The sequence below is a fragment of the Lycorma delicatula genome, chromosome 2 (assembly GCF_047948215.1).
Source record: "Lycorma delicatula isolate Av1 chromosome 2, ASM4794821v1, whole genome shotgun sequence".
In the NCBI taxonomy this organism is placed as follows: Eukaryota; Metazoa; Arthropoda; class Insecta; order Hemiptera; family Fulgoridae; genus Lycorma; species Lycorma delicatula.
Window position 1 is genome coordinate 205,098,783 of NC_134456.1, and position 13,639 is coordinate 205,112,421.

The 13,639-nt window shown below is 28.5% G+C and overlaps 1 protein-coding gene across 2 annotated transcripts in view; it reads left to right on the forward strand.

Annotated features, from left to right (window-relative positions):
* LOC142319597 (protein O-mannosyl-transferase TMTC4-like) overlaps positions 1–13,639 on the forward strand; it is a 54,574-nt gene continuing 40,935 nt past the window's right edge. For both annotated transcript variants that reach the window (XM_075357062.1, XM_075357060.1), the window contains exons 1-4: positions 1–91; positions 7,789–7,942; positions 8,879–9,110; positions 13,403–13,589. In XM_075357062.1, coding sequence (XP_075213177.1) covers positions 7,885–7,942; positions 8,879–9,110; positions 13,403–13,589 — 477 coding nt within the window. In that variant the 5' untranslated portion in view covers positions 1–91; positions 7,789–7,884. The remainder of the gene's footprint in view (positions 92–7,788; positions 7,943–8,878; positions 9,111–13,402; positions 13,590–13,639) is intronic.

The window sequence follows — 13,639 nt, forward strand, 5'->3', positions numbered from 1 at the left end:
CGGCGATTCGTGTCACCGGTCGTAGACGTTGTTTAGGTTAAGAAGTGTTAATAATAAATTCTTGTGACTTAAATAATTTGCATTACTTAACGTAAGCTCACATTGATTAATCACACCATTCCATTGAAATTCCCAATTAGAAACAACATATTCGTATACCAATTACACCTAAACAGTAATTGTAATGACAGCGGCTTTAATTGCAACTGTATTTTTTCTAAGTAAACTGTCGTAGCCAGTTTTTTCTTATTATTGTCACAAAAAAACTATTTGTGTTATTGCTAAGCTATTATTATTATGAATATTACATTTTGTTAAATTATTTTATTTCTTTTAAGTACATACTCCATTATACTTAATTAATTTACGGGTACATTCTTATATTTATGCAATGTTTGAAAGTTATGTTTTTGAAATGGATACTAAAAAAAAAGTTTATTCTGATCGCCTGAAACTCCTCATATTTTATGTAACACTGTAGTTTTACTTGTTTACTCTATAGCTGTACATAAAGTTTCTATGAAAAGTGTATAATTTGCTAGTATATTTTTATTAGCAGGTTCGTGATTCCTGAAAAACTGTTCTTAAATTGCTAGCAACATTTTTGAAAAATGTAAAATTTAAAACAAGATTTTCAAAGTGATTTTTTTTTAATAGTTTATAGTTTTTTACAAATTAAGTTCTTCATAATTTCTCCTTATTTGGTCAATTGTGAAGGTACTCTATAACCAATAATGAAGTACCAAATAGAAAAAGTTATAAAAGTATTTAACAGAAAAATTTTAAAGTAAAATTAAAAAAGAAAAGTTTGAGAAAAAGAAAAAACCAATAAATTATGTACTTTATTATATTTCCCATAAATCTGTTTTTTATTCATTCATTCTGTTGGGTTTGAAATTTACTCTTTATATTATAATATGTTGATTTAATTTATTTCTAAGATAATGAAAACCAAATTTTAAAGGTCTTTTTAATTTATTTTATATAAAATTGAATATTAGAAGGATTTATGTTAAAATAGATTTACTTATCTTTTATTAAATTATTTTAATCCATTAAAATAACAATAGTTATTTTACATTTCAGTTTATTCATCTTCATATTATGTATATGTAAATAATTTATCTTTAGTGCTAAAACAAAAAATCAGCATTATTATGCAGAAGGGAAATCCTACATACAAATCCTTTAATATCAAATTGGAAAATGAAGTTTCACTTTGGACAGCTGTTTACAGTTCCAGCTTTCCTGGTCTTGCAAAAGCTTGTGGAGGTAGCATTGCCTCAGGCATTAGCACAATTAGTGGTAGAATTGCCAGTCAGTCTACCTTACCCAATGACCATATTACCATATTAAATTTCCTATTTATTACTTTTGTTTTCCTATTACCATATTAAAAGTGACTTACTGTTGTATTCAAGGGCATAGTGTAGATTTCAATTAATTTTTTCTCGATTATTTCTAATTACCTATTAATTTTTTTTAATTATTCATTTATTTCATATTCTGTGTATATTGAACATAATATAAGAGGATTTACAACCCTCTTGAGATGCAGATAGATAGTGTGTGGTGAATCCACTATTATCTCTCATAACGTTTAGAGGATTTCCAAAGAATTTGTAGAAGAAATCACTGCTGTGCCTGGTCAGATTTTCTAAGGAGGTGTTATAGGGAGAGGAGACCAACCTTTCTTTTCAGTTTGGAGTCTCCTGAACATGATTCTACATTGTTTGTATACATATGTATGTGTAAAATTTTTACATCCGCTCTACCAGACACAAATCTTAACTGATTTTGAAGAAATCTGGTGAGGGTAATATAAACCTATTGGGAGATGATACCCCAATAGGGTATAGGGTTTTACCCTTAGGGTAATAACCCTACTGATTTTAAAATGAAAATGAACCAAAACTTTGGTTCACAGGAATCAAAGTTCAGAGTTAAAGTAAAAAAACAGGATTTTTGAGTAAATTTTCAGGGTTTTTCGTTTTACTGGCTGCAATTTTTAACCTATTTTGATGAAACTTGATAGGATGATGTAATCATAGTAAAAATAGAACCCTATTGATTTTCAAGTGAATTTGTTTGCAGGAACCAGAGTTAGAGGGAAAAAACTGAATTTTTTAATATGTTTTCAAGGTTTTCATGTGGTAATTTGAAGGGTGACTAGGTTAGAAATACAAGATTAGATTTTTGTGAGCATCAGTAGGTTCGAGCTGATTTCACAATGGTCCCAAAACATCATGTTTGTAGCCCAAATCAAATTTTTGTGAGCTCTGCCATGTGCGAGCTAATTTTGTTAAAAAAAGTTTTAACAAATAAAATTGAATTTTGCAATAATTCAGAATGTGATCTGGTATGAAGAAAAGGGACTGGTGTCCAAAAAATCAGTTTTGAAGTTTTAATAATGTTGGGTCAACTTGAACCTTTTCTTTTTTGTGAACATGGCTTCAAAACGATGCAAACTATAGGCAAAAATATCAAAGTGGGTTGTTGGCAAGTAGCAATGTTAAGCAATTGATACATTCACAACTTAACAACTTTGTGAAAAGGAGGAAGAAAAAAACACAAATATACAAGTATAATAATACATTTTATGGAACAGTACACATTACCTTACAGTATTATAAAAGAACACATGATACTAACATAACATGAAATATAATATGACACGAAAAGCTAGCTAAAACACCCAAAGTAATATTATTTTCATAAATCATTACAGCAGTGCAACATACTTTTTTCTTAAAACCAGAAATCTGCCTTTTGATGCACTTACTGTGACAGTTGTTTCTTTTTTGAAGAAATATGCTTCAAATAGGTTTGGGGTCCAAATGTCAACTAGGTTTAATATTTTTCACATGGTATAAATAAATATGTCAAACATTCATTTGACACCATAGAAAACAATAGGGAGCAGTAGTTGTAATTATGTATAACCGTGTAGTTACCAGATCGAATGAATAAATAAATTGCCACAGTTTATTTTTGTTGGGAAGTACAGTTTGACAAAAGAACATTTTTCTCAAAATATGAATCCTCAATGTATTTAAGAAATGACATCTTCATTTTATCTAAACTTGTTTTACATTCATGCTACATCAACAGTTATCAAGTGATTTGTTATAAAGTTACAAGAAGAGTGTTTTATTTAAATACAAAATTTGTATTTATATAAAAGATACTACATTTAATGTATGTGTTTACATTTAGTAATAGTAATATTACTTTAAAAGAATGAAGTCTATGAGCTGAATGTCTTCTCCAGTTCTTTCAATTCCATGAAGTTGAGTTCTTAAGCTTGTTTTTTGAGAATTATGTGTATAATCTAATAACCGTTCTTCCCAAAATAGTGCCTGTACTTATCCTGTCACCTGGTTAGTCCTTTCTTTCCATAACAGCAGTTTTCCGTCTAAATCTCTGGTATAATCTTGGCTTTATTTTCTTAAAATTTTCAATTATATTTGTACATGTTACATTACTAGGCTTCCCATACATCCGGGATTAGCCCAGACAGTCCTGGTTTTTTAGTGCTGCCTGGGGTAATGTCCAGGGTTACAAAAATGTCTGGGGTTTGAGAATTTTATGACTGGCAAGGATTTTTTTTTAATCTTAGACGTTCATGTTTGACATTGTGTGTTTTTGAACATTCTCATATGGCCATGCATCTCTCAGCTGACCTTGGAGCCTGATTTTGACGGAGGTATAGCTACCAGTCTCTCCACAACTTTTTACGTAATCATTTGCTAACAACCTTGACAATGTGTTTATGTTGTTTTCATGTGTGAAGTAACTCGTTTACACATTTTTGGCCATTTTATCTCTATTTATTTTTTGTTTCATCATTTAGCAATGGGCAAAAGAAAATGTGTGTTTAATGTTAATCTGCAAATACAAATTTTTGAAATTGTATAATGACAGTAACAATGTATGTGTTTATTGTACACTATGTAATGGAGAATTTTCTGTTACACATAAAGTTAAGTGTGATATTGAAGACCATGTGAAAACAGCTAAACATAGAAGTGCTACTATTAATGCTACTACTTCAGCAAATATAAGATATTTTTTTAAAGCCAAAGATGGCAATAACAATAACAGTGATGAGTGTAACAATAACAGTGGGTGTGCTGCTAAAGAAGCTACATTTTCATGCTACACTGCTAGACATGAACTCATTTTCAAAACATCAGATTGCACATCTAAACTGGTTAAAAGGTTATAAGACCCAAAATTTTCATCAGCTAGAACCAAAACTGAAGCAATTAATGTTATTTCACCATTTATATTTGATAATCTGTTGTGCATTCTCTGGAAAACATTAATTATGTAACAGTAACAATGGGTAGCTTAAGCAGAAGTGAAGTAAAACTTGTTCCGATTGTTGTAAGATATTTCAGTCTGAAGGAATTCAAGCTAAACTTTTAAATTTTGATGAAGTGTCAGGTGAAATTGCTTAGATTTTGACTTAGTATCTTTTGCAGTGTATGAAAAAATGCGAACTTGAAGAAAAGTTGGTTTGTTATACTGCTGATAACACTAACAGTAATTTTGGTGGTGTGAAGAGAAAGGGGAATGAAAATGTGTTCAGAAAAGTTTAAAGTGGTTTGTTTAGATAGACCTACTTTAGGAACTGGTTGTTCAGCTCGCGTTGTATACAATTCAGTACAAACAGCATGATATTCTCTATCCTTGTACATAGAAGTTATTGTTATAAAGATTTATAAATATTTTCACATATATACAGATAGAGTAACGAAATGTAAAAGAGTTCTGTGAATTTGTGGAAACAGATTCAAAAAAGTATTATCTCATAGCAACGCAAGGTTCCTTAGTTTGTTAACTGCACTAGAAAGAATTGTTTTCATTTTTGATGGCCTAAAATCATACTTCATATATTGTGACTAATGCCCAAAATTATTTGATTTTTTTGAAAATCTAGAAAATTAACTGTATTTGAAATTTTTATATGGTACTCTACAGTTATTTAATAATGTAGTTCTTTAATTGGAAGCTAATTCTATCACAGAAACAGAAGCATTTAATACATAGTCTGAATTAATTTGTCAACTTTAGGAAAGAAAAACCCACAAATTTATATCGTCTTCTGCCAGAGAATTGCTGTACACCATAAAAAAAATAATGATGTTGAGGAACAAAAATTCTTCTCAAGCATAGACAATTTTTATAATTCTAGTATTCAATACGTAGAGTTTTGGAGAACCAGTTTGGATAAAATTAGTAAGTTTCAGTGGTTAAATTTACGAACTGAAATTGCCTGGTCTGATTTAGAAGAGAGTGCACAAGTTGTTAATGAAATTTCATGGTATTCTTGATCTAGTTGATGAACGTACATTGTTACACCAAGTAATTCAAAACCAAAGGGTAGGTTGTGGTTCAAGTTCTGAAAAAGTACCATATACTATTGAAGAGAAGTAGAAAGCAATTTTTAAGGTGTTTCAAAAGACTGATATTTCATGTTGCAATATTTCTAAAATGGTTGAGTTTGCGATATCTTTGCCTGTGACATCTGTTGCAGTTGATAGAGTTTTTTCAATTACGGGGAACATTTAGTCTGCAGAAAGGGGTAGACTTTCAATATCTACTGTTATAAAAACATTTGCTAAATGTTAAAATTAATTCAGAACGTTCTTGTGAATTTTATGATGTGATTAAAACAAACAAACCATTTCTGAAAAAAGACATGTCTAGTGAAAAATACAACTGAATAAATAAAGTTGAATAAAGACCTCTGGATGAAAGGCTGAGATGCTACAACTCGCACCACGGAGGCCGGCACTCTATAAAACCTGGGTAGGTTTTATAATGTTCATAATTTGATTTTAAACCTGTGACCATGTTATCCTGTCTAAAGTGATTTTTTTGGCATGTTTTTTTTCCGTAATAGTGATGAAAATTATTTAAAATTATAAGCTTTTTAAATGATAAACAACCAAATTTAATAAATATAATATTTTAAAAAATCACACAGTAACATTTAAAACTACTCTTAATGGCTATCAAGCTACCGTTCTTGTCACTACCTTGACATCAGCTGATATAGTTGGCAATTTTTTTAATTAGGTAGAAATTTATTTTTGAAAAAATTGATTTGAATTGTGTGTACTTAGTATATCATGGTTGTGTTATATACTTTTACTTCTGTATGCTGTTATTACTGTACTGCTTTAACGGTAGAGTAATAATATATTTAGATCTACTATTTTTAGGGATAAGTTTATTACTCCTAATCCCTTTGATTAGGGTCTAAACTTCTCCTGCTCTGATTATGCCTCACTTTTAGTGTAAAATAGGAAAAATTTACATCATTAATGTTTAAACAGTCAAATGTTAGAAAAATTAGAATAATTCAATCTAAATGACTCGGGATGCTTTATTTAAAAAAAAGTTAATGTGTTTTTTTTATATTATTTGTTTATATTACATTTTTTTAAGAAGACTTACTATTAAAATTTTCATTAAGTCCAACCTTTTTTTTAGTAGATCACTCTCTAACCCTTTAGACTGTCTCCCCAACCCCTTATCTAATAAGAAATGAATGGTGTCAATTCCTTGATGTACAAGCTTCAATTCCAAATTTCATGATTGTTAGCACTTTCTATGAGATATTATGGAAAACAGAACCAGGGGATTTGAATATCTGTAACCTAGAAGGGGACAAACCTACAATAATAAAACTCCATATTATTGATATTATATTTTATTGATAAATTTCTTTTTTGTTTGTCTTCTTGCCTTCTGTCCAGCTTCCAGAAGACTACTAACATCAAAACCAGTTTTGCCTATAAATCTCTTTTAAGGTTTGAGCTTGTTTTTCTTGGAATTAATTTTACTATTTCTTTTTAGGATTTCAACAGTTCTTGGAGTAGTTTTCTGTTTGCGTCCATATTTTCTCAAATTTTTGGAGATGACCCAGATTCTTTGAATGTTGTCAGAATTCTTGATTTGCCTTCTTCAACTGCAGAAGCAATATCTCTCACTGTCATAGAAGTGTGATTTTTAAGAGCAATAATTTTTGCATGCTTCCTTGGAATCCATTTTTAAACACACGAAAACAACACGTTACACAAAGAGAAAAACTAACATCCACGTACCACACTCAAAGGCTCACAACTAAAGTGACTACTTCCACTTTAAAACCATTCAAACTGCTTTCTTATTGTCAAGGTTGAACAGTCACATCACGTAAAGGCGATTAAACCAGTTTAAGTCGGTTTCAGACAACTGGTAATCACATAATAATTTAGAGAAAAAAATAGCTTGCCTCAATTAATTTGCACAGTATAGTATATATCAATTTACAGCTCTCTCAGTTGTAATTAAATGTATCTTCTAGACTTGAAAAAAAGAAATTATTTTTGAATGTATATCTACAAGTAATGACTCGCACATCAAAATTTACTTCATGAAATCACACCAAAACTTTTAATGTTTCTCCACTATTGAACATTGTCTAGTTGTGTTCATTTTCTGTGGGTATTTTTAAAAGCATTGTAGTCTTCAAATTATCCACTACTGACTTCATAAGTTGTGAGATAAAAAGAGATTTAGAGGGACATGAGGTAATTTTTTGATGCTAGCAATAGATTTTTATATTAAAAAATTAGTCCTAAAAATCCATGTTACAAAACAACACAGATTGATAAGATACTGTATTCTACTTGTTTACTATATATATAAAGAATGCTGAATTTAGTTGCCTAAATTTAATTTTTTTTCTTGCTAATACGAAATTTTAGTTAAGTAATTATACTTTTATTACAGATTGCTGGTACTTTAAATATTTTGCAATAAATTTTCATTGATATGTAATAACATAGCCTATATTATACATATTATTATCAGAAAATGTGAAGAAAAATGGAAATTCAAAAAGAAAAGAATCTTGAATCATGGGATTATTTTGTTCCAGTTCCCTGTAAGCATATTTTTTCTTGGTTTCTAATTAAGTTAAGTTGTAAGTTGTGTTACAGTAGAGTAAATCATGATTTGATGGTGATTTTCAACATTTTTTAATTTAGTTGATATGCTAGTTTATAATTTATTAGCTCACTTATGAAACAGGAGTTAATCTTGTACAATTTCAGGCAGATCTCACCATAATATTGTACCTGATTCATCTAGAACTACTAAATAATCACTAAAATACCTTTCAATTACAATTTAAATATGAATGTACAATTTAAATATAAATACTCTTAATCTCATAAATCATGCAATGGAACCAAAACTTTCTTTGTGTTTGCATATAGAAAGATGTGTGTATGTTTTTTTTTATGTAGGCATGCATGTACACACACAACACATATATATGCATTAGGCATATGTATGTTTATTTTTAGATTTTTAAAACCCACATTTTGGATTAGAATAAAAATATGTTTTCAGTAGAGATGTTTGAGTTTTGATTTAAATTTACATAGAAGTAAATCCTTTAGCATTCTGTGAGATTAATTGATGTCACTGTTAAATATTGGAATGATTTTGATGCAGTGCTGCCATCAAATGGGCTTGAGCTCATGTGACAATATTTCTCTTGGCTATGTTGAGAGGTAAGCATGTTGGTGTGAGTGTATTTTAATACATGAATTAGTCTGATATTATTTGTGAATATTAAGAGGCATTCATATAACCTAATGTACCAATTTACTACTAGTGGTATAAGTACATAACTAATAGAGTAGGTTATCAATTGTAATAACCACAAAAAATTTGGGGAGAACATATTAAAGGGAAATTATTAATAATATTTGTAATTTTTATAAGCAAACTATGGTTATAATCTACTCTCTTTTTACGTGAATGAGCAGTGAAGTAGTTGTTTTGTAAATTATTTATTTTTTGTTTGTTTTAGGTTTATCAAGAACTAAATATATTTTATTAATAGTACTTTTGTCAGTAGGTTGTTTTATAATTTCAATTGATGGTCAGTTTGTATTTGATGATTCAGAAGCTATTGTTAATAACAAAGATGTTAAATTAACAACACCCATTGGAGAGTTGTTTTATAATGATTTTTGGGGTACACGTATGAATCATAGTCAGAGTCATAAATCATATAGGCCTATTACAATATTATCATTCAGGTTGGTAATTTTTTTTCTGTATTTGTGTTTATATGTGTATGTGTTTTTTTTATTTCTGAAGTTACAATTCTTATTTTAAAGCTTCTGTATATATATATATATATATATATATATATATATATATATATATATTTATAAAAGTATAAATGAAAAAGAGGAGGATCTGTAGGTCAGTTGGTTCTATCTTAAAAATGGACAAAATGATAGTAACAAAAATTATAGCATACTGAAAAGTGTGTTTTCTTGGCTTAAAAGATTTGATGTCATTCCTATATTTCTTTTACAGAGGCAGGATCACTTCCACATGTGTTCATACAGTGTGTAGGTAATATGACAAAGGAGGAAGTAGACAAAAAAGAGTGTTTTCATTGGGAATAGGGATCTTAGTTTATGAGTGACAAAAAGAACAGTAAAAGATAATTTTCCTTAAAACATTTGTACACGGGATTTCCTACTCAAATCAGAGTCCAAATGAAAGTCAGCAACTTAACCTGTTTCCATCCATTGCTCTCATTTCTCTTTAAGTTAAAAATAAAATCTTGAGTCTTTTTCTCATTTAATAGAAAATAACTCATAATCACTGTCTAACCTTGTGAAATGAAATGATGTTTGTGCTAATTCAACAAATTTGTGTGATACACAATTGCATGTAATAAAACTTATATCACCACATACAGTGCAAAATCACATAGAATAAATGATGGAGAATCATTTAATAGGATAATAAAAAGAAAGGAATCTATGTGCTACTCCACATTTTATAACCAGCAGAGAGAGCAAAGTGGGTGTCGATAAAGAATACTGTCTTGTTTTCTGTCACTTTGAGTAGATATACAAAAGTATTTACCAATATTCTGATAATTTAGTCAATAAATATCTGTCAAATGTTTTGTCAAATCATATAATGTCCAAAAAGTATAACTCTTATCTTCAGTTGCATCTGAAGTAGATTTAATTACATGTAATAAACCCATATCAGTAGATTTACTGGGAATATTACCAAGCCGGTTAAGTGAAGAAATTTCCAATCATTTAGGAAACTGAAAACTTGATCATACATGGTACTATCTATTACCTTGGAAAATATGGACATCAAATTTATTAACCTATGAACTCCCAGTCAACTGTGTTTCCCCATTTAAGAATTGGTATTAATTTCTAAATCCTTAGAATTTCAGAAAATATAGCACTATTGAAAATTTTATTGATTAATATGTTTAGAGATTCAACAGTTACTGGTTGCATATTTTTAATGTAATAATTGGGGATAAAATACATGTTACAACTCTTAAATTAGAAATTGTATTAACAGTATTTTACATATCTTTAATGAGGATGGGTTTCTACAAAAAATATGTAGTAGTAGGAGCAGAAACAGTAATAATAACCTTTCTGCCTTGTGCATTTTACCATTAAAAAAAAATTAGTAACATCACTACATTATTTTACTGGCCTGTTTTACTACTAAAAATATTAATATTTTGTTTATCATTATCAGTGAAAAACTTGTTGAATAAATCTGTTGACATCATCAATTTTTACTGCCTTGGAAGTGACAAGCCACACTTGTACTGAAATACTTTAATTAATCTGTTTCTACTTTTTTGTCACTCAGAAAATTGGTTTAGATTTTCCAACTAAGAGCATTTGTACTCCCAAAGTCATCTAATTCCCCCATTGATTTCTCTGCTCTCTTGACAAGCCTAAGAAAAAATGATTAATAGGTGCAAGTTGGATTATTTCTGAGGAAGAATTTGTTTCAGTATTACCATATTTTGTCAGTGATAATGAAATTTCAGATTATTTAGTAGGTGATATTGATGCAGATGTTGATTATATATAATCAGATGCTGAATCGTCATCATCTAACCAAGTAAGTAAAAAAAAAATGAATTAATTTGTAGCTTGCCCACTGGGTTGGTGTAGTGGTTAACTTGTCACAAATCAGTTTGTTTATCAGCTGATTTTTGAAGTTGAAGGTTCTGAGATTCAAATCCTAGTAAAAGGTAGTTGCTTTTATACTGATTTGAATACTACACAGTGGATACCAGTGTACTTTGATGGTTGGAATTTTATTAACCATGACATACATATCCTCATCTCATTGGGCTGTTTGGGGGGTTGCTTATTGTTCACTAGTTGAACATATTGCAATAGGTACATTAGGAAAAATAAAAATAATAAAACTTTTGAGGCTTTCATATGTTTGCGTTAGAAATTTTGTACATTTCCTTTGTTATAAAACATTTATATGAAATTATATTTTGTATAAACACAATAATATTACAATTTTTAAAATCATTTTCTTTAGATATAACCTAAACATTTATGTTAGGATATTTTTTTCCTTTTTTAAATTTTTGTTTGCGATTGCCAAATTGGTTTTACTGTAACTTGTCAAAAAAAATCTAATGTGGACAGTACATGACTTCCTTGTATGCCTATTAAATTACATATATACATTTTTTGCTGCACTTCGTTTGAAAGTGAGATACGATCCTCCAATTAAGGAGGTACGATCTCCTTAATTCTCTAATTAAGTGGACAGTTACACAATTGCTGAAATATTAGTTTTTATTTACATAAAATATTTATACAGTTATTAATTCAACAATGTTAAATGAAATATTAGGATATAGTAAAAATCACTTTATTACTTGTAATCCCTATTAAATTACATTACACATTTTTAGAAGCACATAAAATTTTATTTCACTAACTACTTCTGACTTTTTCAATTTTTTTTTTTATTATTGAATTATTATTTATTGTAAATTTTTTTTACAATCACAGGTTAATAATTAATTATTAAATCAATTTATTTAAATTAAAAAAAAGAATTTAAAAAAATTAATATAAAAAAAGTTTAAAAAACAAAAGATGAAGTCTGATTTGAACCAATAATCTTCCCTTTAAGATCCAAATATTTCATTAATTAAAATTTTAATTTTGATTGCAATCAGAAAGGGAGGTGAACAACTAGATGTTATAACAGTGCTAAATCCAAAATTTCAACATCCTTCGAATAGTTATTTTTGAGTTATGCGAGATACAAACGCACACGCTTACATATGTACGTACAGACGTCATGCTGAAACTAGTCAAAATGGATTCATGGATGGTCAAAACGTGTATTTCGATTGAAATATGAAAACCGAAATGTTTCACAATCACAATACTTTCTTTACATCGTACAAGGAAGTAAAAATTAAGTTGATAATTTTTTTAAAATGCTTTTTTTTAATCTTGAGTTCAGATTCAGCAATTATTCTGTTACAATTAAGGCTATACAAAATTGAAATTCATGGCTATAGTAAAGGAAAAGTGTACATGTGTATTAATGAGGAGAGAAAACTGGACAAAGAAGTGTGATTTCATTCAAACTGAATAAAAAATGAACATTGTACATCAGTAGACTAAAATTTCAATTACTGTTATTGATTATAATCTTAGAAATAAATAATTGCGGGTATTTGTGTAACTTCTAACTACATATTAACAGTGTCTGGTTAATGCAGTTTCAGTGTTTTCAAGCAGAGCATTGAACTGATTGAATAAACATTTATGCATTTCCTAAAATTATGGAAATGTTCTATTATCATAACAAACTTAGTTACAATTAGTTTCCTTAGTCTGGCAAGACAAATTAATTGTATGCTATTTGGATGTAGTTAAATGCACCAGTGAATGTATTAATATGAGTTTTTGATAGTGTAAGCTAGCTTCTTTACCCACAGTTTTTTTGTACTAATGAATGGTATTTTATTTTATTATTTTAAATTCGTAACTTATACAGGATTTAGTTTTAAGGAATCATATTAGTAAATAATTAATATATTTATAGATAAATTAAAAAGAAAAATAAATAAATAAAATCTTAATTAATTTATGCACAATAATATTCAGTCCTCTTCATGAACACATCAGGCAACCATTTTTTTTTATTTCATTTGTTGCATTGTCAAGTAAATGGTTAAAAATGTATGAAGGTATATTAGTATATAACAAAATATTGGGTTGACTAAACCCTTGTGCTGAATCTATAAATAATTTATTTAATGCTGTTTGAATTTTTTTAGAAAATATATCAATTATTTAAAAAATTTACTTAAATAACTCATATTCTAATATAATCCTTTTTAATTTCCTTTATTCCTCTGTTACTCTTGAAAAAATGATCACTGAATTTTTTGCTTGTTCTTTCACCATTTTGAAATATGAAATTAATGTATCTTGTATTTTTAATCAGAAGCTGTATTTTTATCTGAATGTATTTTCTATATTTATTTCAGGTTCAACACATGGTTAAATAATGGAATATTGTCCCCCTATCAATTTAGATTACTTAATATTTTATTACATTGTATTGTTTGTTTATTGTCAAAAAACGTTTTTGAATTATTAATGGGTGGTAATTGTTGCAAAGCAGCAAATTTATGTGCTATAATATTTAGCATTCATCCTATACACACCGAAGCAGTAAGTAATTTATTTATTAATTAACTATCTCCCTTCTTTAATAATTTTTA